The 23949-nt window shown below is 48.4% G+C and overlaps 1 protein-coding gene across 6 annotated transcripts in view; it reads left to right on the top strand.

The window, feature by feature from the left end:
- Window positions 1-23949, top strand: part of TDRD9 (tudor domain containing 9) — a 561182-nt gene that overhangs the window by 523244 nt on the left and 13989 nt on the right. For 4 of the 6 annotated variants that reach the window (XM_063947439.1, XM_063947438.1, XM_063947442.1 and 1 more), the window contains one exon: window positions 8900-8972. The exons of 1 other annotated variant lie outside the window; for it this stretch is intronic. In XM_063947439.1, coding sequence (XP_063803509.1) covers window positions 8900-8972 — 73 coding nt within the window. Of the gene's footprint in view, window positions 1-1859; window positions 2038-8899; window positions 8973-23949 lie in introns of those variants that run through there. One more of the 6 variants, XM_063947441.1, reaches the window with a different exon arrangement.

Raw genomic sequence — 23949 nt, 5'->3', positions numbered from 1 at the left:
GATTTCTCACTGTGACTGGGCGGTTCTTAGAACTGCCTAAGGTGGTGTCCCCTTTCCACCTTAACCAAGAGATTGTGGTTCCGGCCTTTACCTCTCCTGGTTTATCATCCAAAGAGCGGTCTTTGGATGTGGTACGGGCTCTCCATATTTATGTGAAGAGAACAGCTTCCCCAGTATGACAAAAAGTAGGGTTCTGGCTCACAAGGACAGCATATTCTGTAAGGCCACGCCCCTTTCCCAGTAACGCACCTTACCGCACCCCTTCCACTGTAATGGTGCCCCCCTTGTCGTTTCTTTCAGGATCCCCCCCTGTGGACATCCCTGGCTTGCAATTACGGCCCATATTGTCTAAGCCTCCCTGATGTCTCCTTATAGAGAATATTCAGAGCCAGGCCTTGTTCTGTTCCTCAATGGCTTAGATTGGTTTTATTGGAGGGGGCGCTTGAGGCTTAGTCCTTACTGCCCATGGCTCTCTGGTTAGGTAGTCCAGACTTATTCAGGCCATTGTTTTGGCAGATGGGTCTAATGTGGAACGTTCCAGCTTCATCAGTTTGGTTGCCACATCTCCTTTTTTGAGCTTCTTGAGTTAGTGAAACTGTGCTACCTGACTTAGCATGTATCCTCCTTCATGCTCTTGCTTAGGCGAGATGTACTTATGACTATCATTATTTTGTCAGTTCCTCTTGGTTTTTTTTTTTTTATATAATCAGTTTTTATTGAGAGTTTTACAAAGACATGAACAAAGAAAGAAAAATAGTTATGCAGTTACAGATACTGAAACACCGACATAAATAAGACTAATAAACACAAATCTAATTGTATGAATGTCAAAACCCGAGGAGCAGGGTATACTCCAAAGAATTATCGCAGGGAAATCTAGCTGTGTCGGCGGGCGAGCTGTGTTGCACAGCAGCAACTAAAGGTGTTCTCATACATGAGAAACATGGAAACTAATAGAGAACCAGAATAGGAGCGCCGAAAGGCAACAAGGGTAGAAGCAAGGAGAAGTAGGAAGGAAGAAAAGGAGAGAGAAGGAAAAAAGGGGGGGGGGGGGGAGAAATAGAGAGGTATCACTTAGCGAGTTATGGGAGACAGAGAAATGGGGACATTAGTCCCTGTCCAAGGGAGTGGCTAAGTAGGCCTGGGAAGCCTTGCATTCCAGCAATGGGGACCATGTGGAATCAAATTCACGGGACTTGCCTATCGACGAGAGAAACAGATCCTCCATTAGCATGAAATAATCTATTGAACGTTGCACGACTCGTTGGAGGGATGTGGGACCTCCACATGGACGGGATTACAGCACGCGCTGTGTTACTGAAGTGTTGCAATAGGGAATGTTTGTGTTGGGACACTGGAATTGTGGAGTGATTAATAAGCCAGAATGCTGGATCATGCGGAATTTGAATCTTAAGGATGGCCTGAGAGATGTGTATAACCTCTCGCAAGAAGGGTTGAATCAGTGGACATGTCCACCAAATATGTAGAAGGGTGCCAGATGGGGAGGAGCAGCGCCAAGAGGGCTGATGAGGAGGGATACATAGCGTGGAGAAGAGAGGGATGCCTGTACCACCTTGTCACAACCTTATATTGGGTCTCTCTGATCTGGACACAAACAGAGCTTGTGTGGGTTTTTAAGAAAATTTTTTCCCAATCTCTAGGGGACAAGGAAATGCCCAGGTCCCTCTCCCAAGCCACAGCAAAGGAAGGGAGTATCGATAGGTTGGGAATGGCAAACAATCTTGTAAAGTGTGGAAATAGTGTGGGTCGGGTCAAGGACAGCAACACAGAGTTTCTAAAAATTCTCTAGCGGCGTTCCGGAGTCTAGTGCCAGTTATCAAAAAGTGTCTTATTTGTAGGAACTTCCAGAAGTCCTGCTGGGGGATGTCCCACTTCGCCTTCAGGTCTGAGAACTGTTTGACTCCAGTCGATGACACCATCTAACCGACCCTGAACAGACCCGTTTGCGCCCAACGCGAGAAGTGGGCAGGGTTGACACCAGGAGCAAAGTCAGTGTTGGCCAGAAAAGATGTCAAGGGACCGAATTTAGAAGAGATATAAGGTAGTTCCCGCAGTGACTTCCAGACGGCAAGTGTTGGAGTTATAGTGGGGGGGGGGGGGGGGGGGGGGGAGCCAAGGAAATATTTCTGGGAATTGCTGTACATACAGGCCCTCCAGCTCCACCCATTGTTTAAGCTCACGGTGTCTCGTCCAGTCTATAATTCTATTCAAAAGGATGGCATGGTAGTAATATTTTATATCCGGAAGCTGAAGGCCGCCTCTCGCAGTCGATTTGGTCAACTGGGAGCGTTTAAGCCTAGGCCTCTTCCTCTGCCAAACAAATTGCTGGATCAAAAGTGAAACAGATCGGAACCAGGACTCCGGGATGCGGATTGGGAGGGTCTGCATCACATATAGTAATTTAGGGAGGGTATTCATCTTACTATGTTTATCCTCCCGAACCAGGACAGATATTTCATATTCCATCTAGAGTAGTCATTCCGAATTGTTTGCAAGAGAGGCAAATAATTCAATGGGAACAACTGGGACTCGTTAGCGGTCAACTTAACACCGATATAAGTTATGTGGGAAGATTGCCACGAGAAGGGGAAAGAGCGTTTAAGGTCTGTGATGGAGTCTACAGGGGCGGAAATGTTAAGAGCACTAGTTTTAGCATAATTACTTTTGAAATTGGAAAGTTGTTCAAATAGATCAAGTTCTTTCATTAAGTGCGGAAGGGAATCAGTGGGATGGGAGACTATGGCTAAGAGGTCGTCGACAAATAAGGCTAGCTTATATTCTCCATCACCTACGGTTAAACCCCTGATGGCTTGATTGGCCCGAATAGATCTAGCCAACGCCTCAATACATAGCACAAAAATCAAAGGAGATAATGGGCAGCCTTGCCTACTGCCGGTGCTTATGGTGAATGGGTCAGACAAGGTGCCATTTACGCGGACCCTTGCTGTCGGGGAGTCATAGAGGGCCGTTATCCAAGTAAATGCGTTAGGACTTAAGTCTATATGCTCCAAAATGGATTTCATAAATTTCCAACTGACCCTATCAAATGCCTTTTCGGCATCAGTAGAGAGTAGAATAGTAGGGGTAGAGCTGCGGGATGCTAGATGAATGAGGTTGAGGATTTTGGACGTGTTGTCTTTGGCCTCCCGGCCAACCACAAAACCTACTTGATCATTGTGAACCAAGAGAGGAATCAGCGCACTCAATCTATTCGCCAAAATCTTTGCGTAGATGTTGAGATCCACGTTGAGGAGGGAAATGAGTCTGTAGCTGGAGCAGACCCAAGGGTCTTTGCCCTGCTTCGGTATCACCGAAACATGGGCCTCCAGAGAATCCCGGGAGAAATGAGAGCCAGAAGCAATGGAATTAAACGCTCGAAGGAGAAGAGGGAGCAATCTATCCTTAAATACCTTATAGTATGCGATAGTGAATCCGTCAGGGCCAGGGCTTTTTCCCGACGGCATAGAGGAGATGGATTGATCCAGCTCTTGGGCTGTGAAGGGTGCTTCTAGTATACTAAGCTTCGAGGGCGGGAGGACACGGTAGTCAATGAACTTCAGATAGTCCCTTATTTTTTGGAGTGAAAGGTGGGGGTCTACATCTAAGGGAGCACTCTCTAGATTATAAAGCAAGGCATAAAATCGTGCAAAGCAAGCCCCAATCTCAGGTGATTTGAACTTGGGGATCCCTCTGGTGTCCTTCACTGAACTAATAAACGAAGCCGAGTGTTGGGCACGTATAGCGTGAGCCAGGACTCGGCCAGGCTTATTGCCCCATTGGTAATATTTCTGCTTACATTTACGAATTGAATGGATTATGTTGTCAGAGGAGTTTATTCAGCTGTGAGCGGGCTCCAACAATTCAACAAGTGTCACGTCTGACAGCGATACCTTGTGAGAGGTCTCGAGGGCCTGAATCTTAAGCAGAAGTCCTGAGATCAGAGATTGCTTCTGTTTCTTTTTATAAGTGCCCAGTTGTATCAATTTGCCACGGAGGACACATTTATGTGCCTCCCACACAGTGAGATGGGAGACATTATCTGTAAAATTCGTGGCAATATAATCATCTAGGGCCTTGTCTAAGGCGTCCTTACAGAGTGTATCATAAAGAAGAGACTCATTGAGTCTCCAGGTCCATTGTTTATGGGGACCATGAGGGAGGGCCAAAGTCAGAGTCACTGGGGCGTGGTCAGACCAGGTGATAGAGCCAATAGTGGCATCTATGAGAAGCGGGAGATGTCTATGGCTGAGGAATAAATAATCAATACGGTAGTAGACCCGGTGAGGGTGTGAATAAAAGGAGTAGTTACGTCCTGAGGGGTTAAGGGTCCTCCAGGAGTCAGCTAGTTGTTGTGTGTGAAGTAGGCGTTTAACACGACGATATTTGGACGCAACAAATCTAGAGGTTTGGGATGACGTGTCAGTGCTAGGGTCCAATGTCCAGTTGAAATCACCACCTAAGACAGTGACACCCTGGAATAGAGCGTCTAACCTCAGGAGGTGGGAATTGAAAAAAGACAGTTGGGCCTGGTTCGAGGCATAAATCACTGCAAAAGTGAACATTTGCTCAAAGATTTTGCAAGTCAAAAGAAGAAGCCTACCCGGTACCACCCTGTGTACGGTGACGACCGAAACACACAAGTACCTGGAGAAAACAATAGCCACTCCCTTGGATTTGCTACCCGGGGTGTTAGAGTAGTACGCTGCGGGGAAGTAGCGACTGGTAAGAGAGGGGTTGCGAATTCCAACCTTAAAATGGGTCTCCTGCACTAATGCAACATCTGCTCTTTCAGATCTCAACAGACGTAGAAGGCTAGATCTCTTCTCTGGTGTGTTGAGGCCGCGCGCGTTGAGGGACAGCACTTTAATTCTCCCCGGAACACTCATGGTGGAATGAAGTAAAACGAATTCCTATAAATCTGAAAGTGGAGGGAAAGAGAAGGGGGAGAAGGAAGAACAAGCATGGAAAAAGAGACAAAGAAGGAAGAAATACTAAAACAGTGTAATAACATCAGCAAAAGACCCGCAGGAGGGGGACTGAATCGTATCACCGTCAGCTTCCCTACCAGCTTAGAGCCAAAGGCGGGTGTAATGGGGGGAACGGGAGTGAACCGCAACAGGAACCACGATGAAAAGAAAAAACATGTTTAAAACTGACACAAAAAGAGAGGAATTAATCCTACGTTAAGAAAAGTGACCAGTGGGGGACAAGGGCAGCAGAAAAGTCCACAGCCCCCCCCCCCCCCCCCCCCCCCACAGGCCAAACCGAGCAAATAAATTTACCAGACATCAACAACCTCCGTAAACAGCTAGGAGTTAACACTAAACATATGTGACCCTTCGGGGAAAAAATAAAAATACCCTCTAACATTGCATTATCAGCAAGAGTCTCTGTAGGAGGAAAAAAGAGCAGGAGCAACAATAACAGTCAGAAGGGTCCTTTACAGCAAATCGGTCTTGGAGGGAGATGTAGTTGACTGGGCTCTTTTCTTGGTGCCCCGAACCTCATGCCACGGTTGCGAGCTAGGAGCCCGCTTAGGGAGAGGAACATCAGGAAGAGGAAACTCCCAATCAGGAATGGACAACGGAGGTAGGCCTAGTGAGGAGCAGAACAGGGCGAGGTCTGCGTGGGAAGATAGGGTGTACCATTTTCCGGAGGAACAGGCTTGGAGGTTAAAAGGGAAACCCCAACGGAAGCGTAGCTGACGTTTACGCAGTTCGTCCGTTAGGGGCTTCAAGGATTTCCGTTGCTGGAGTGTGTCCCAAGAAAGGTCTTGATAGAGGCTTATATCACAGCCATTGAAGTCGATACCATCCAATTGCCGAGCCTTAGACATAATTTCCTCTTTCTGGGCGAAGTAATGGAGCCGGCAGATGACCTCACGAGGCCGGTCGGTGGAGAGGCCTCTCGGCCGGAGGGCTCTGTGGGCTCTGTCAAAAGTGATAACGTTATCTGAATCCTTATTCAAGAGTCCATTAAATATCTTAGTCAGAGCATCCACCAGCCCAGATTGGGGGACGTCTTCCGGGAGACCACGGACACGGATGTTGTTCCGCCTACCCCTGTTGTCGATATCCGTCATTCGGGACTGCAAGGCACGAATTTCCTTGGATTGAGCAAGGACGGAGTCCCTCAACAAGGACATGCAGGAAGCGCTAGCCATGACGGATTTGAGATCGAGGAAGCAGAAGGAGAGGTCGGGGGGTGGGGGGAGGAGCGGCTTTCCATCTGTGGGGAGGGTGTAGGGTGAAGAAAAGGCCTCAGGTCTGCCTGAGGACCTCGTGACTTTTCGAGGTTGGTTGTTGTTGCTCCGTCTAGAGGATTTCGAGGTGCGTCCAATAGTCCGAGGGGGACAGCAAGGATGATGTTTGCAATTAGCTCAGAATGTGTCAGGATCAGTAAGATGCATACAACAGCATAGCTCCTGGGAAGCGGTCACTCCCCGTGGCCTGGTCTCAGCCAGCCATCAGGTGGCCGCAGGCAGAATAGTAGAGAACAAGATCCCAGGGCGGAGCATCACAGCACGGAGCAGTAATGTTGGCAGCTAATGGCAAAGCCACAGGAAGTACTGAGAGGGGACAGGGCGCCCATCAGTGGCGGGGGAGAAAACGAGGGAGGCTGGTGACCCCTATAAATGGAAAGGGGTCCGGCAGTTGGGAGCAAGATTGAGCTTTCCATGTACGATTCACCCAGGGGGGGAGGGATTTGGAGCACGACCCTGGGAGATCGTCTGGCCTAACACGGAGCGGGGCAAGAGGGCCCCCGCTATTTCATCCCGTGCAAACCCGCATGGGGCCCCTTCAGTGCCCGGAGGAGCAGGGCGTCATATAATAAATATACCGAGGGCCGTAGCTGAAAGGCCCCTGGCCAGGCGGTGTTCGCCACAGAGGCTGGGCAGAGGCTGTGCAGAGGGCAGGGGGAGCCCCCAGAAGTACAGGGGCGCAACCCCCGAGAACCGCTGACCCCAGCCAGGAAGAATGTGGCCGACCCAGTGGGCCCGCAGCAATAGGGAGCAATCGCCCCCAATCAGCTGCTGAGGAGGCGGAGAGGAGGGGGGAAGTCACCTGAGGTAAGCTGCGGCTACGGGATAGGCAGGTCCGAGCGCCGCCGGACACTTCCGCTGGGCCTCCGCTGTCTCTTCCATCGTCTGCCGCTAACAAAGATGGCCGCCGCCACCAGGACTCCGGAGCACCCGGCCCGGCTCCCGAGTCACCCCCGCTGTTCGTCGGGGTCCGCGATACAGGCTGGAGTGAGACAAGGGCAGAGGTGAGGTCCGGGAGTCCCGTACAAGCGTCCCGAAGGGGGGGGCTCGTCACACGGCTGGGGAATGAGCAGAAATTGAGGCCCCGGCTTCAGGGCAGTGAGTGGGCCGCAATCCGCGGGAGCCAGGAAACCGGCTCCCCGACTCCGCAGCACCAGCTCACTGCTATCTCCCCTGGTAGGTGTTGCAGGATAGGGCTACCAAAGTAGGCCACCGACGTGGGATGGTTCAGGAAAAGCAGTATAAGCTCCTAGATCCCTGGGAGCTCATATGAGGTGCCACCTTCTCGATCAGCCTCTAGGCCACACCCCCGTTCCTCTTGTTTACATCTGATAGGGTGGTTCTGTTTTCTTTCCCAGTTTTAGCCTAAGGTCCAAACTATTGTCTTGCCGGTTTTTAGCATTTGTGTGATTCCTGTGGTGGTAATGCGACAGATTTCAGCAGATTCCATTCACTTTACCTTAAACTGTCACTGTTTCTTGTGCGGTGCTCATTAGTGACTTGGTTGAGCAGCCATGCAGGACTGCTAGCTAGTCATCTGACTCACCCTACCAGTTTCTCTGGGTCCATACATTTGTTTACAGAGCCGCCCGTTTGGACATCTTGTTTTTGAGCTGGGCTTTGCCAGTGCATGCTTTGGGAAGTCCCGCAGTCTGCAGTGTCCCCCAGATGGCAAGAAAGAGGAAAAAGGATTCCCTCCCTGACGGTGGTTCTTGTACTGGTTGCACCTTGTGTTCTCCATTTGGCTTTTGTTAGATGAATAACTGAGCATCTGCTGGAGGTGGGATGGCTCAGAGATAAAGGGGTGGGGAGTTTAGCGGTAATAGTTTTTAACTGTTTAGTGCCTATAGCTCAGCCTTTTCTCTACACCCCACATTCCCCAGTGACCCCTCAGAGGAATCAATTTTACAATGAGTGCCAAAATCCTTATTTTGTCACGAGAAGCTCGGCAGCCATGAATGGAGGTTATTTATCTACAGTATAGCACAGTAGCTCTCAAACACATTAGTTATATTTTCACTAAAAGTCTGGCTTTATTTACAAACTGTCAATCGGTGTTCTCTGGTAACCTTCATAGCTATGTAGGCACATTGACATTAGTGACTGACACTTTATGGCATTACAGGAGAGTAATACCTTCCCCCTATTCCTGCCCTGGTCACCTGTCCGTTTTCACCACCTCGCTCAATGTGTCGGGCCTATGGTTCCACTTCCTTTGTTTTGTCTGTTTTTTCTCTCAACTCCATTATGTTGTGTTTTATACTCTCTCTTGCATGTGGTTCCCTGTAATCCCCAATTTGCTGTGCACAGCAGCCCATGCATGTGAGACTGGGGCATGAGAGGATGACGCCATATATACGTGACCATCTCTATTCTACAAATTCCCTACCTATACCAGGGATCTAGCCGAAAACAGATCTGACACTTTCCTCATTGGCTTTGCTTCAAATAGAATGGAACTGTAGTGCCGGGTTGGACAGTGGTCCCTAATACTGCTAACATACCCCCCACCATATCTCACAAAATCGTTATGAAGATGCTAAAGTCTCACTCGAGTTTTTCTTTGTGTGAAAAATAAAATGTGCCTATTACTAACACATACTTTCTTATGGTAAGTTTATTTCAAAAGGAGAAATCTCGAGAAGTGATTCCTGAGAAGTGGTATCGTAACCTGTACCAATGGAATGAGGTAAGTCCAATTCTTGTTATCAGCACATATAACTGGGATTCTATTCCATAAAATGTGTCTATTTTTTTTCTTTTTTTAAATGAACTTACAGTGCATCCGGAAAGTATTTGCAGCGCTTCACTTTTTCCACATTTTGTTATGTTACAGCCTTATTCCAAACTGGAATAAATTCATTTTTTCCCTTTAAAATGCTACACACAATAACTCTATCCTGACTAGTCTCCCAGTTCCTGCCACAGAAAAACATCCCCATAGCGTGATCCTGCCATCACCATGCTTCACTGTAGGGATGGTATTGGCCTGGTGATGAGCGGTGCCTGTTTTCCTCCAAACAATGACGCCTGGCATTCACGTAAAAGAGTTCAATCGTTGTCTCATCAGACCAGAGAATTTTGTTTCTCATGGTCTTAGAGTCTTTCAGGTGCATTTTGGCAAACTCCAGGCAGGCTGCCATGTGCTTTTTTACTAAAGAGTGGCTTCTGTCTGGCCACTCTGCCATACAGGCCTGATTGGTGGATTGCTGCAGAGATGGTTGTCCTTCTTCTGGAAGGTTCTCCTCTCTCCACAGAGGAATGCTGTAGCTCTGACAGAGTGACCATCGAGTTCTTGGTCATTTCCCTGACTATGGCCCTTCTATCCCCGATTGCTCAGTTTAGACGGATGGCCAGCTCTAGGAATAGTCCTGGTGGTTCCGAACTTCTTCCATTTACGGATGATGGAGGCCACTGTGCTCATTGGGACCTTCAAAGCAGCAAATATTTACCGTTCCCGAGATTTGTGCCTCGAGACAATTTTGTCTCGGAGGTTTACAGACAATTCCTTTGACTTCATGCTTGGTTTGTGCTCAGACATTGCACTGTCAAGTGTGCGACCTTACATAGACAGGTGTGTGCCTAGTCCAGATCATGTCCACTCAACTGAATTTACCACAGTTGGAATCCAGTTGAGCTGCATGGCAAAGGCTGTGAATACTACTTAGTTTTTTTAATTTTTAATAAATTTGTAAAAATCACAAAAACTTTTCTCTTACGTCCTAGAGGATACTGGGGATCTATTTAGTACCATGGTGTATAGACGGGTCCACTAGGAGCCATGGGCACTTTAATTTGATAGTGTGGGCTGGCTCCTCCCTCTATGCCCCTCCCACCAGACTCAGTTTAGAAAATGTGCCCGGAGGAGCCGGTCACGCTTATGGAAGCTCCTGAAGAGTTTTCTGCATTTAATTTTCTGTTTGTTATTTTCAGGCAGGACTGGATGGCACCAGCCTGCCTGCTTCGTGGGACTTGGTGGGGGGGCACGGCCCAACCTCTTGAAGGGTTAATGGTCCTGTTCCCCGCTGAAGGGACACTAGCTCCTGAGGGAACTATTCTCAAGCCCCACCACGGCGAGCGTACACTCTCGCAGCACGCCGCCACCACTAGCAGAGCCAGAAGAGTAAAGAGTGGTGAGTACTAAGCCGGCGTCCCGGTTAGCGGGTCGCTGGCCATTATGGCGGCATGAGGGTACGGAGATGCACGGCTTCTAAACGAGGCGGCTTGCGTCTCCAGACTCAGTACACAACTGTGTCTCAGTACACTGTACACAGTACCCACTGATAATGTCAAATATTATCTTTAAATATAAAGCTATACACTATTACCGTTGAGCCGCTATGGCCGCTAGGCCACGTGCACGTGCTACGCACTTTGCACGCTATTTGCGTACAGAGTACCGTACGTGGTACGCACTTGGCGTACACACGCTGCGCTGAGTGTACGGAATACACACAGCGAGCGCACACACAGTCGATGACCTTTAAACCTTATTTTCTCTGACGTCCTAGTGGATGCTGGGAACTCCGAAAGGACCATGGGGAATAGCGGCTCCGCAGGAGACTTGGCACAAAAGTAAAAGCTTTAGGACTACCTGGTGTGCACTGGCTCCTCCCCCTATGACCCTCCTCCAAGCCTCAGTTAGATTTTTGTGCCCGAACGAGAAGGGTGCACACTAGGTGGCTCTCCTGAGCTGCTTAGTGAAAAAGTTTAAGTATAGGTTTTTTATTTTCAGTGAATCCTGCTGGCAACAGGTTCACTGCACCGAGGGACTAAGGGGAGAAGAAGCGAACTCACCTGCGTGCAGAGTGGATTGGGCTTCTTAGGCTACTGGACATTAGCTCCAGAGGGACGATCACAGGTCCAGCCATGGATGGGTCCCAGAGCCGCGCCGCCGGCCCCCTTACAGAGCCAGAAGACAGAAGAGGTCCGGGAAATCGGCGGCAGAAGACGTCCTGTCTTCAATAAGGTAGCGCACAGCACCGCAGCTGTGCGCCATTGCTCTCAGCACACTTCACACTCCGGTCACTGAGGGTGCAGGGCGCTGGGAGGGGGCGCCCTGAGACGCAATAAAAATACCTTAGATGGCAAAAAAATACATCACATATAGCTCCTGGGCTATATGGATGCATTTAACCCCTGCCAGTTTTTCCTTAAAAAAGCGGGAGAAAGGCCGCCGAGAAGGGGGCGGAGCCTATCTCCTCAGCACACTGGCGCCATTTTCCCTCACAGCTCCGTTGGAGGGAAGCTCCCTGACTCTCCCCTGCAGTCCTGCACTACAGAAACAGATTAAACAAGAGAGGGGGGGCACTAATTTGGCAGATAAATCAATACAGCAGCTATATAAGGGAAAAACACTTATATAAGGTTATCCCTGTATATATATATAGCGCTCTGGTGTGTGCTGGCAAACTCTCCCTCTGTCTCCCCAAAGGGCTAGTGGGGTCCTGTCCTCTATCAGAGCATTCCCTGTGTGTGCGCTGTGTGTCGGTACGTTGTGTCGACATGTATGAGGAGGAAAATGGTATGGAGGCGGAGCAATTGCCTGTAATAGTGATGTCACCCCCTAGGGAGTCGACACCTGACTGGATGGTCTTATGGAAGGAATTACGTGATAGCGTCAGCACTTTACAAAAGACTGTTGACGACATGAGACAGCCGGCAAATCAGTTATTACCTGTACAGGCGTCTCAAACACCGTCGGGGGCTCTAAAGCGCCCGTTACCTCAGATGGTCGACACAGACCCAGACACGGACACTGACTCCAGTGTCGACGGTGAGGAAACAAACGTATTTTCCAGTAGGGCCACACGTTACATGATCACGGCAATGAAGGAGGTTTTGAACATTTCTGATACTACAAGTACCACAAAAAAGGGTATTATGTGGGGTGTGAAAAAACTACCCGTAGTTTTTCCTGAATCAGATGAATTAAATGAGGTGTGTGATGAAGCGTGGGTTTCCCCCGATAAAAAACTGCTAATTTCTAAAAAAATTATTGGCATTATACCCTTTCCCGCCAGAGGTTAGGGCGCGTTGGGAAACACCCCCTAGGGTAGATAAGGCGCTCACACGCTTATCAAAACAAGTGGCGTTACCGTCTCCTGATACGGCCGCCCTCAAGGAACCAGCTGATAGGAAGCTGGAAAATATCCTTAAAAGTATATACACACATACTGGTATTATACTGCGACCAGCAATCGCCTCAGCCTGGATGTGCAGTGCTGGGGTGGCTTGGTCGGATTCCCTGACTGAAAATATTGATACCCTGGACAGGGACAGTATATTATTGACTATAGAGCATTTAAAGGATGCATTTCTATATATGCGAGATGCACAGAGGGATATTTGCACTCTGGCATCAAGAGTAAGTGCGCTGTCCATTTCTGCCAGAAGAGGGTTATGGACGCGACAGTGGTCAGGTGATGCGGATTCCAAACGGCATATGGAAGTATTGCCGTATAAAGGGGAGGAGTTATTTGGGGTCGGTCTATCGGACCTGGTGGCCACGGCAACGGCTGGGAAATCCACCTTTTTACCCCAGGTCACCTCTCAGCAGAAAAAGACACCGTCTTTTGAGGCTCAGTCCTTTCGTCCCCATAAGGGCAAGCGGGCTAAAGGCCACTCATATCTGCCCCGGGGCAGAGGAAGGGGAAAAAGACTGCAGCAGGCAGCCTCTTCCCAGGAACAGAAGCCCTCCCCCGCTTCTGCCAAGTCCTCAGCATGACGCTGGGGCCTTACAAGCGGACTCAGGCACGGTGGGGGCCCGTCTCAAGAATTTCAGCGCGCAGTGGGCTCACTCGCAAGTGGACCCCTGGATCCTGCAGGTAGTATCTCAGGGGTACAAATTGGAATTCGAGACGTCTCCCCCTCGCCGGTTCCTGAAGTCTGCTTTACCAACGTCTCCCTCCGACAGGGAGGCGGTATTGGAAGCCATTCACAAGCTGTATTCCCAGCAGGTGATAATCAAGGTACCCCTCCTACAACAGGGAAAGGGGTATTATTCCACGCTGTTTGTGGTACCGAAGCCGGACGGCTCGGTGAGACCTATTTTAAATCTGAAATCCTTGCTACTTACATACAAAGGTTCAAATTCAAGATGGAGTCACTCAGAGCAGTGATAGCGAACCTGGAAGAAGGGGACTATATGGTGTCTCTGGACATCAAGGATGCTTACCTCCATGTCCCAATTTGCCCTTCTCACCAAGGGTACCTCAGGTTTGTGGTACAGAACTGTCATTATCAGTTTCAGACGCTGCCGTTTGGATTGTCCACGGCACCCCGGGTCTTTTCCAAGGTAATGGCCGAAATGATGATTCTTCTTCGAAGAAAAGGCGTCTTAATTATCCCTTACTTGGATGATCTCCTGATAAGGGCAAGGTCCAGGGAACAGTTAGAGGTCGGAGTAGCACTATCTCAAGTAGTACTACGACAGCACGGGTGGATTCTAAATATTCCAAAATCGCAGCTGATTCCGACGACACGTCTGCTGTTCCTAGGGATGATTCTGGACACAGTCCAGAAAAAGGTGTTTCTCCCGGAGGAGAAAGCCAGGGAGTTATCCGAGCTAGTCAGGAACCTCCTAAAACCAGGCCAAGTGTCAGTGCATCAATGCACAAGGGTCCTGGGAAAAATGGTGGCTTCTTACGAAGCGATTCCATTCGGCAGATTCCACGCAAGAACTTTTCAGTGGGATCTGCTGGACAAATGGTCCGGATCGCATCTTCAGATGCATCAGCGGATAACCCTGTCTCCAAGGACAAGGGTGTCTCTCCTGTGGTGGTTGCAGAGTGCTCATCTTCTAGAGGGCCGCAGATTCGGCATTCAGGACTGGGTCCTGGTGACCACGGATGCCAGCCTGAGAGGCTGGGGAGCAGTCACACAGGGAAGAAATTTCCAGGGCTTGTGGTCAAGCATGGAAACGTCATTTCACATAAATATCCTGTAACTAAGGGCCATTTACAATGCCCTAAGTCAAGCAAGGCCTCTGCTTCAGGGTCAGCCGGTGTTGATCCAGTCGGACAACATCACAGCAGTCGCCCACGTAAACAGACAGGGCGGCACAAGAAGCAGGAGGGCAATGACGGAAGTTGCAAGGATTCTTCGCTGGGCGGAAAATCATGTGATAGCACTGTCAGCAGTGTTCATTCCGGGAGTGGACAACTGGGAAGCTGACTTCCTCAGCAGACACGACCTCCACCCGGGGGAGTGGGGACTTCACCCAGAAGTCTTCCACATGATTGTGAACCGTTGGGAAAAACCAAAGGTGGACATGATGGCGTCCCGCCTCAACAAAAAACTAGACAGATATTGCGCCAGGTCAAGGGACCCTCAGGCAATAGCTGTGGACGCTCTGGTAACACCGTGGGTGTACCAGTCAGTGTATGTGTTCCCTCCTCTGCCTCTCATACCCAAGGTACTGAGAATCATAAGAAGGAGAGGAGTAAGAACTATACTCGTGGCTCCGGATTGGCCAAGAAGGACTTGGTACCCGGAACTTCAAGAGATGCTCACGGAGGACCCGTGGCCTCTACCTCTAAGAAAGGACCTGCTCCAGCAGGGACCCTGTCTGTTCCAAGACTTACCGCGGCTGCGTTTGACGGCATGGCGGTTGAACGCCGGATCCTGAAGGAAAAAGGCATTCCGGATGAAGTCATCCCTACCCTGATCAAAGCCAGGAAGGATGTAACTGTGCAACATTATCACCGTATTTGGCGTAAATATGTTGCGTGGTGTGAGGCCAGGAAGGCCCCTACAGAGGAATTTCAACTGGGTCGTTTCCTGCATTTCCTGCAAACAGGACTGTCTATGGGCCTAAAATTAGGGTCCATTAAGGTTCAAATTTCGGCCCTGTCGATTTTCTTCCAGAAAGAACTAGCTTCAGTTCCTGAAGTTCAGACGTTTGCATATACAGCCTCCTTTTGTGCCTCCAGTGGCACCTTGGGATCTCAATGTAGTTTTGGGGTTCCTAAAATCACATTGGTTTGAACCACTCACCACTGTGGACTTAAAATATCTCACATGGAAAGTGGTAATGCTGTTAGCCCTGGCTTCAGCCAGGCGTGTCTCAGAATTGGCGGCTTTATCCTATAAAAGTCCTTACCTAATTTTTCATACGGACAGGGCAGAATTGAGGACTCGTCCTCAATTTCTCCCAAAGGTGGTTTCAGCGTTTCACTTAAACCAGCCTATTGTGGTACCTGCGGCTACTAGGTACTTAAAGGATTCCAAGTTGCTGGACGTAGTCTGGGCCCTGAAAATATATGTTTCCAGGACGGCTGGAGTCAGAAAATCTGACTCGCTGTTTATCCTGTATGCACCCAACAAGCTGGGTGCTCCTGCTTCTAAGCAGACTATTGCTCGTTGGATTTGTAGTACAATTCAGCTTGCACATTCTGTGGCAGGCCTGCCACAGCCAAAATCTGTAAAAGCCCATTCCACAAGGAAAGTGGGCTCATCTTGGGCGGCTGCCCGAGGGGTCTCTGCTTTACAACTTTGCCGAGCAGCTACTTGGTCAGGGGCAAACACGTTTGCTAAATTCTACAAATTTGATACCCTGGCTGGGGAGGACCTGGAGTTCTCTCATTCGGTGCTGCAGAGTCATCCACACTCTCCCGCCCGTTTGGGAGCTTTGGTATAATCCCCATGGTCCTTTCGGAGTTCCCAGCATCCACTAGGACGTCAGAGAAAATAAGAATTTACTTACCGATAATTCTATTTCTCATAGTCCGTAGTGGATGCTGGGCGCCCATCCCAAGTGCGGATTGTCTGCAATACTTGTACATAGTTACAAAAATCGGGTTATTATTGTTGTGAGCCATCTTTTCAGAGGCTCCTCTGTTATCATGCTGTTAACTGGGTTCAGATCACAAGTTGTACGGTGTGATTGGTGTGGCTGGTATGAGTCTTACCCGGGATTCAAAATCCTTCCTTATTGTGTACGCTCGTCCGGGCACAGTATCCTAACTGAGGCTTGGAGGAGGGTCATAGGGGGAGGAGCCAGTGCACACCAGGTAGTCCTAAAGCTTTTACTTTTGTGCCCAGTCTCCTGCGGAGCCGCTATTCCCCATGGTCCTTTCGGAGTTCCCAGCATCCACTACGGACTATGAGAAATAGAATTATCGGTAAGTAAATTCTTACTATTAAAACCACAGTAAGAATATGCTTATACTATAAACCTTAATAACCAAGTACTGTAATGATGTAACGTTTAAAAACCTTAACAATGTGTATGCTGTTTGAGCGATTGAGACGCTAAGAGAGCCCTTTGCAGGAAAGTGAAAACACAACACCGGGTTTGGTTATAACCGCAGCAGCTCTAACACTGCCGTGGATTATTCAGAGTAAAAGGGGAAAAACAGTACAAATCATACACTACAAAACTAACATAGAAATCTAACATAATAACAGAGAATAACATGAACAATGGCGAACAATGGCTACATAGAATATACATACGTGGGGAGTCTTTCGCATGCGCGACCTGGAATCCAGTCCTCAGCTATCAGGTAGAAAGCCTTCAGAGACATGAGGCTGGCCAGGCAACAGTGGTCTTTATATACACAACATACACACAATACAATGGTACCTGTATCTCATTGTTCATTGGACACAGGGATGTGTCTCTACATTACAGCAAAGGTCATAGGTGGATTTGAACAGGTGGGCTGTGTCTTTCCCCAACTGCTCTGGTGGGAGGTATCCGCAGGATTCTCGCCGCATGTGTAATTTACAGCAAATACAGTTAATGTTCATAATCTACTTCTGTACATAACTATACGCAGGAGCGAGCGATCCTTTCCTAACTAACACCGGAATGTTACTCTTAAAATACCCTACAGCTGGATACTAGACACCACCTTTCAACCTTTATCTGACCCTTCCTATCATGCAAAGAGGAATCTCTCTGTCCAGGAACAGTTTAAACTAATCATACTCGCTGACATGGTCTAAGGGAATATTTACTACAAAATGCACTATTTGGGTTAAATATGCTATGATCGAGTCGCACGCTACACACTCACAATTTCCGCCGTAAATACACATCTCATGCGCACGATCGCCAGAGCGATCCTACGCAACTTGCGGGGATGTGCACGCACGGGGGAACAAGTGCACGAGCAGCGCGCATGTGCATGAGGGGTTAGTACAAGGGGCATGCATCATGATATTTTTCAACTTTGACACCACACTGGCAAAAAAAAGCCTTAAAACGGTTCTCTTTCTATTTTAAGTACAAATTACCTCAGCCAGTATAAAAAAAAAGGGGGGGGGGGGGTATACCGTGCGCCATTGAAGGGGCGGGGCTTCACTTTGAGCGGATCCAGCAGCTCACCAGCGCCATTTTCCCTCTGCATTGGACACAGACGCTGACTGAAAGGTACACACAGCTCCTCGAGTGTGACTCCAGATTACCTCAGCGGTGCCAGGGGGTCATAGCAGGGGGGGAGCAATTATTAGTGTACTAAGTCCCCAATCTGGGTACTTAGTCTGCGACCCGGCTAAGCTTGGTATTATCAATAAGGGCGCGGTGTGCTGGCTACAAATACCTCTGTGTCTCCCTGGAAGGGCTCTTTGTGGGTTATTTTTGTTTTTAACCTTTCCTGTGTGTATGTGCTGTCACATTTACAATATGTCAGGCAAAGAGTATGTTTCATGTACGGCAAAATGTTCCTCTTCCCCAGGGAGCTCACTACTATGTAGTCAGTGTAGTGCACCTTCTCAGGCTAGCGGGGCTGAACTCCATCACAGGAGATACAGCGTGGCTGGATTCCATCAAAGGAGACACAATACTTAAGACAGTCTGTGGATGAGATTTATGTACATAGACTCGGTCCTCAAACAATTGTTTCAGTCCCTTGCCATTTGTCCACAAAAATGAAATGTGGCCCATATCCTGCAGTCTGACTCTGATGCTGAGAGGTCAGACATGGAGGAGGGAGAGGTGGATTCAGAAGGGGGGTCGCTGCTCTGTCACAGGGCATAGTGGCTCTTATTGAAGCTATCAGAGATGTGTTACAAATTCCTGATAAGGTGACAGAGGAGTGTGAGGAATCTTATTTTCATGTAAAAAAGAAGTCCTCAGTCACTTTTCCTGTGTGGAATTGAATACCCTGTTGGAAGAACCGTGGGTTAATCCAGATAAGAAATTTCAAATCCCTAAAAGGTTACTCTCATCTTTTCCTTTTCCTCCTGAGGAGAGGAAAAAATGGGAAAGTCCACCAGTAGTGGATGCATCTGTGTCCAGGTTGTCACAGAAGATTGTGATCCGTCCCTGGTGCAGCCTCCCTAAAAGACACAGCTGATTGTAAGATTGAGACTAAATCCTTGTACACAGCTGCTGGGGTGGCTCAGATACCCACTATAGCATGTGCGTGGATTACTAAAGCCATTGCTAAATGGTCAGGTAACCTTATTGAAGGGTTGGATTTCTTATCTAGGGGGGAGATAGTGTTACTCCTGCAACATATACATGACTCTTTATGGTGGAAGCCATAAAAGAAGTAGGTTGCTTAATGCACGCACCACCGCTATGGCAGTGTCAGCACGCAGGGGCTTATAGTTATGCCAGTGGACTGTGGACGCGGACTGCAGGAAAGGTGTGGAAGGCCTACCCTGCACAGGAGCGGCCTTATTTGGAGATGAACTAGACAAATGGATCTCCAAAGCTACTGCGGGTAAGTCCACATATCTTCCTTCTACAGCTCCCCCAACCAAGAAGCCCTACTCAGGACCTACTCTACAGTCCTTTCGGACTGCCACGTTTAAGGGCAAAGTCAGAGGATCTTCTACTGCCAACAGATTCTCCTCACAGAATCGCAAGTGAAATAATTAGCTCCACCTGTGGACCTTTTAAAATGTCAGTGAGTAATTAATACACCTGTGCACTTGCTGGGTTACCTGCAAAACATGCACTGTGTGTGCCCCCGAGGACCGAGTTTGAGAACCTCTGCGCTAGAGGTAAACCACGCAAACTAGCAACTGCCGGTTCTCAGGAACAGAGCTCCCGTTCTGCTTCCTCAAAGCCTTCTGCACGACGGTGGACCGCGAGGCCTGGAGGACTGTCAGGTGGGGGCCTAACTAATAAATTTCAGTCACATCTGGACAACATCATGCCATAGATGTTATTTCCCAGGGCTACAGACTAGAATTTCAGGAGCTCCAACCTCACAGAGTCTTCAAATCAGTCTTACCAGTTTCACAAGAGGCCAGTATAACCTTACAGGATGCCATTCAAAAACTGGTACAGACTCAGGTCATTGTTCCAGTTCCACCTCCTATCCAAAACGGGATATTATTTCAACTTGTTTGTGGTACCAAAACCGGACGGTTCGGTACTACTGATTTTTAATCTAAAATCGTTGAACCCGTATTTACGAGTGTTCAAATTCAAGATGGAGTCTCTGAGAGCGGTGATCTCAGGTCTGGAGGATGGGGAATTGCTAGTGTCTCTAGATATCAAGGATGCGTACCTTCACATTCCGATCTGGCCGCCTCACCAGGCTTATCTACGCTTTGCACTACAGTACTGTCACTACCAGTTCCAGGCCCTGCCATTTGGTTTCTCCATGGAACCGAGGGTGTTCACCAAGGTGATGGCAGAGATGATGTTTCTCCTTCGCAAGCAGGGAGTGAACATAATTCCATACCTGGACAATCTTCTGATAAAGGCACCATCTAAGGAAAGGTTGTTGGACAGCATTGGTCTCACAACCAAACTACTCATGGGTCATGGGTGAGTTCTAAATCTCCCGAAATCTTACTTAGAGCCAACTCGGAGGCTCCCATTTCTGCGAATGATACTGAACACAGAGTCGCAGAAACCTTTTCTTCCGTTGGAAAAGGCATTGGTAATATTGTCGATGGTTCGGGATGTCCTGAAGCCAACCTGGATATCGGTGCATCTATGCATTCGCCTTCTGGGGAAAATGGTAGCCTCTTAAGAGGCGCTTCAGTATGGAAGGTTTCATGCGAGGCCCTTCCAGCTGGATCTGTCAGAGAGATGGTCCGGATCGCATCTTTACATGCACCAGAGGATCCGTCTGTCGCCAAAGGCCACGATCTCCCTTCTGTGGTGGCTTCAGACTTCTCACCTAATCAAGGGCCGACAGTTCGAGGTTCAGAATTGGATTCTGCTAACCAAGCCTCAGAGGTTGGGGAGCGGTCACCCAGGGGGTGCAGTTTCAAGGAAGATGGTCATGTCAGGAAGTCGCCCTTCCAATCAACATTCTAGAACTCAGGGCTGTATACAACGCCCTTCTGCAGGCCTCATATCATCTTCCGGATCGCGCCATTCAGGTTCAGTCGGAAAATGTGATGGCAGTAAGGTACATAAACCGACAGGGCGGAACGAAAAGCAGAGCAGCAATGTCACAGGTATCAAGAATTCTCCTCTGGGCAGAAAAACACGCTGTAGCGTTGTTGGCGGTCTTCATTCCAGGAGTAGACAACTGGGAAGCAGACTTCCTCAGCAGACACGACCTGCACCCGGGGGAGTGGGGCCTTCACCCGGAGGTGTTCAGGTGCTTCACACGGCGATGGAGATGTACACAAATTGACATGATGGCCTCTCGTCTCAACAAGAAGCTCAAGAGGTATTGTTCCAGGTTGAGAGATCCACAGGCAGTGGCAGCGGACGCTCTGACGACTCCGTGTCTATTGGATGGTGTCCGTGTTCCCTTCACTTCTGCTAATCCCAAGATTTCTGAAAAGAATAAAATAGGGAAAAACTTCAAGCAATCCTCATTGCTCCGGACTGGCCAAGAAGGGCCTGGTACGCCGACCTCCTGGAGATGCTCCTGGAAGATCCGTGACCTCTACCTCTTCGCGAGGATCTTCTGCAACAGGGCCTGTTCATCTATCAAGACTTAACACGGCTACGTTTGACGGCATGGAAGTTGAACGGCTGATTCTAGCCAGGAGAGTGATCCCTGACAAGGTCATCCCGACTATGATCCAAGCCAGGACGGGGGTAACGTCTAAACATTACACTGTATTTGGAAGAAATACGTCTCTTGGTGTGAGAGCAGAAAATATTCTGCAGCGGATTTTCATCTGGGACGTTTCCTGCTTTTTCTGCAGTCTGGAATGGATGTGGGCCTAAGTCTAGGTTCCATAAAAGTCCAGATTTCGGCCTTGTCCATTTTCTTTCAGAAACAATTGGCTTCTCTCCCTGAGGTCCAGACGTTCTTGAAAGGGGTTATGCACATCCAGCCTCCCTTTGTGCCTCCTACGGCACCTTGGGATCTCAATTTGGTGCTGCAGTTCCTCCAATCGGACTGGTTTGAACCGTTACAGGAGGTAGACGTAAAATATCTTACATGGAAGACCGTCACACTGTTAGCCTTGGCTTCAGCAAGACGTGTGTCAGAGCTGGGGGTGTTGTTCTCTCAAGAGCCCCTATTTCATTTTCCATGAGGACAGAGCTGAACTCAGGACTCGTCAGCAATTTCTTCCTATGGTGGTGTCTGCGTTTCACATCAACCAACCCATTGTGGTTCCGGTTGTTACCGACACATCTGTTACTTCAAAGTCTTTGAATGTTGTGAGGGCTTTGAAGGTGTATGTGAAGAGGACAGCTCGTCACAGGAAATTGGACTCGCTGTTGGTTCTTTACGATCCCAATTAGATTGTGTGTCCTGCTTCAAAGCAGTCAATTGCATGCTGGATTAGGCTCGCTATCCAGCATGCTTATTCCACGGCAGGATTGCCGGTTCCTAAATCTGTACAGGCCCACTCGACTAGGTCAGTGGGTTCTTCTTGTGCGGCTGCCTGCGGTGTCTCGGCCTTACAGCTCTGCCGAGCAGCTATTTGGTCAGGTTCGAACACGTTTGCTAAGTTCTATAAGTTCAATACTTTAGCCTCTGAGGATCTTCAGATTGGTCGATCAGTTCTGCAGGAACCTCAGCGCTCTCCCACCTGGTTTAGGAACTTTGGTACTTCCCCATGGTACTAAATGGATCCCCAGTATCCTCTAGGACGTAAGAGAAAATAGGATATTAATTACCTACCGATAAATCCTTTTCTCATAGTCCATAGAGGATGCTGGGCACCCGCCCGGTGCTTCATTCGTCCTGCACTGCTACTTGGTTAAGTATTGTTGTTTGGTGTTGCTGTTCCTGTTCCAAGTTTGGTCAGCATGGGTTTCCTCTTGTTTGTGTGTGCTGGTTCGGAATCTCACCACTATCCTTTTATATCCTCCTCTCAAAGTATGTCCGTCTCCTCGGGCACAGTTTCCTAGACTGAGTGTGGTGGGAGGGGCATAGAGGGAGGTGCCAGCCCACACTATCAAATTCTTAAAGTGCCCATGGCTCCTAGTGGACCCGTCTATACCCCATGGTACTAAATGGATCCCCAGTATCCTCTACAGAATACAAGAAAAGGATTTACCGGTAGGTAACTAAAATCCTATTTTTTCATGTTGTCATTATGGGGTATTGTGTGTAGAATTTTGAGGGGAAAAATTTATTTATTCCAGTTTGGAATAATGCTGTAACATAACAAAGTGGAAAAATTGAAGCGCTGTGAATACTTTCCAAGTGCACTGTATAAGACTACACAGCTTTTGTGGATAACCTTTTGCTCATTAAATAACTCTATTTTTATTAGTTAATTGCTGTCGCTACAACTGTTTTTGCCAATGCTTTCACAATGCTGCAATAAGCTCTTAGTATTAACCTATAAGGTTGGCTATGTAGCGCATCTAACCCAAGCACAGCTAGTTTGACTTTATAGAGCAAGCAACAGCACCATGGGCGAAAGGGAATTTGCACAAACAGTGATTCCATTTTAATGAGTCAGTTATTATAATATAATCTTCTTTAGCGTTGAAAAGATATAAAGTTTAAATAAGAACAAAAGCTAAAGAAAAATTACACATGTCTCTGTGTGATCCATACAAGGACATCATTTTGCACATACATAAAGTCAAAATCAACTTTACAGTCCATAAAAGTGAATAGTTGGGTACTATACTAGAGAAAGATGTTAAAATTAGCATGGGTTACAGTGACCCAGATCCTAATAACTAGAACTACAATGAACTATATATATATATATATCAATAAGGATAGTGCTAAAATCTGTAACATTGAAATACCATACTTATGATGTAAACGGTCCATATATCCCCGCCTCCTGGCTCAGGCAAATCAGTTTTTTGTTTGGTGCGGCAGGAGCCGGACCATGGTCACAGGGTTGCTGGTTTTTAGCAGCCCTAAGCTTTCTTCTTTTATTTTTGTAGTCTTAATATTTTTTCTTGAGTGACCTTTCTAAAAAGCGTCTTATATGTACCTTAGAAAGAGTCGCTCCAACAACACTCTGCTGGGTTGCGACAATGCTTACCCATGAGTACAGTGCTGTTTTGGTGGGTGTCTGTCGGATATACTAGCAAGTCCAGCAGATGTTACCAGGCTGTGGCCGGAGCACTGCGAGCAGGTAAGGCATCGGTTCCGCTTAGAAGGGGAATACGGACACAGCCGCACTGTTTTGGAAAGAGACTACCAAACAGTCGGGTGCACCAGCGTTAGGCCTAAGGGATCAGAGGCTCCAGGAATAATTTGAGGCCGCGATCCCTAAGGTTGATGTCAGCAGTGGGGAGTCAGGCGCTCTCCTGGTTGCCCCTCCCCCCGGTTCATGACGCAGTTTCCTCCGAGTCTCCCGCCATA

The sequence above is a fragment of the Pseudophryne corroboree genome, chromosome 12 (assembly GCF_028390025.1).
Source record: "Pseudophryne corroboree isolate aPseCor3 chromosome 12, aPseCor3.hap2, whole genome shotgun sequence".
Classification (NCBI taxonomy): Eukaryota; Metazoa; Chordata; class Amphibia; order Anura; family Myobatrachidae; genus Pseudophryne; species Pseudophryne corroboree.
This window is presented reverse-complemented; position numbering and strand designations above follow the sequence as displayed.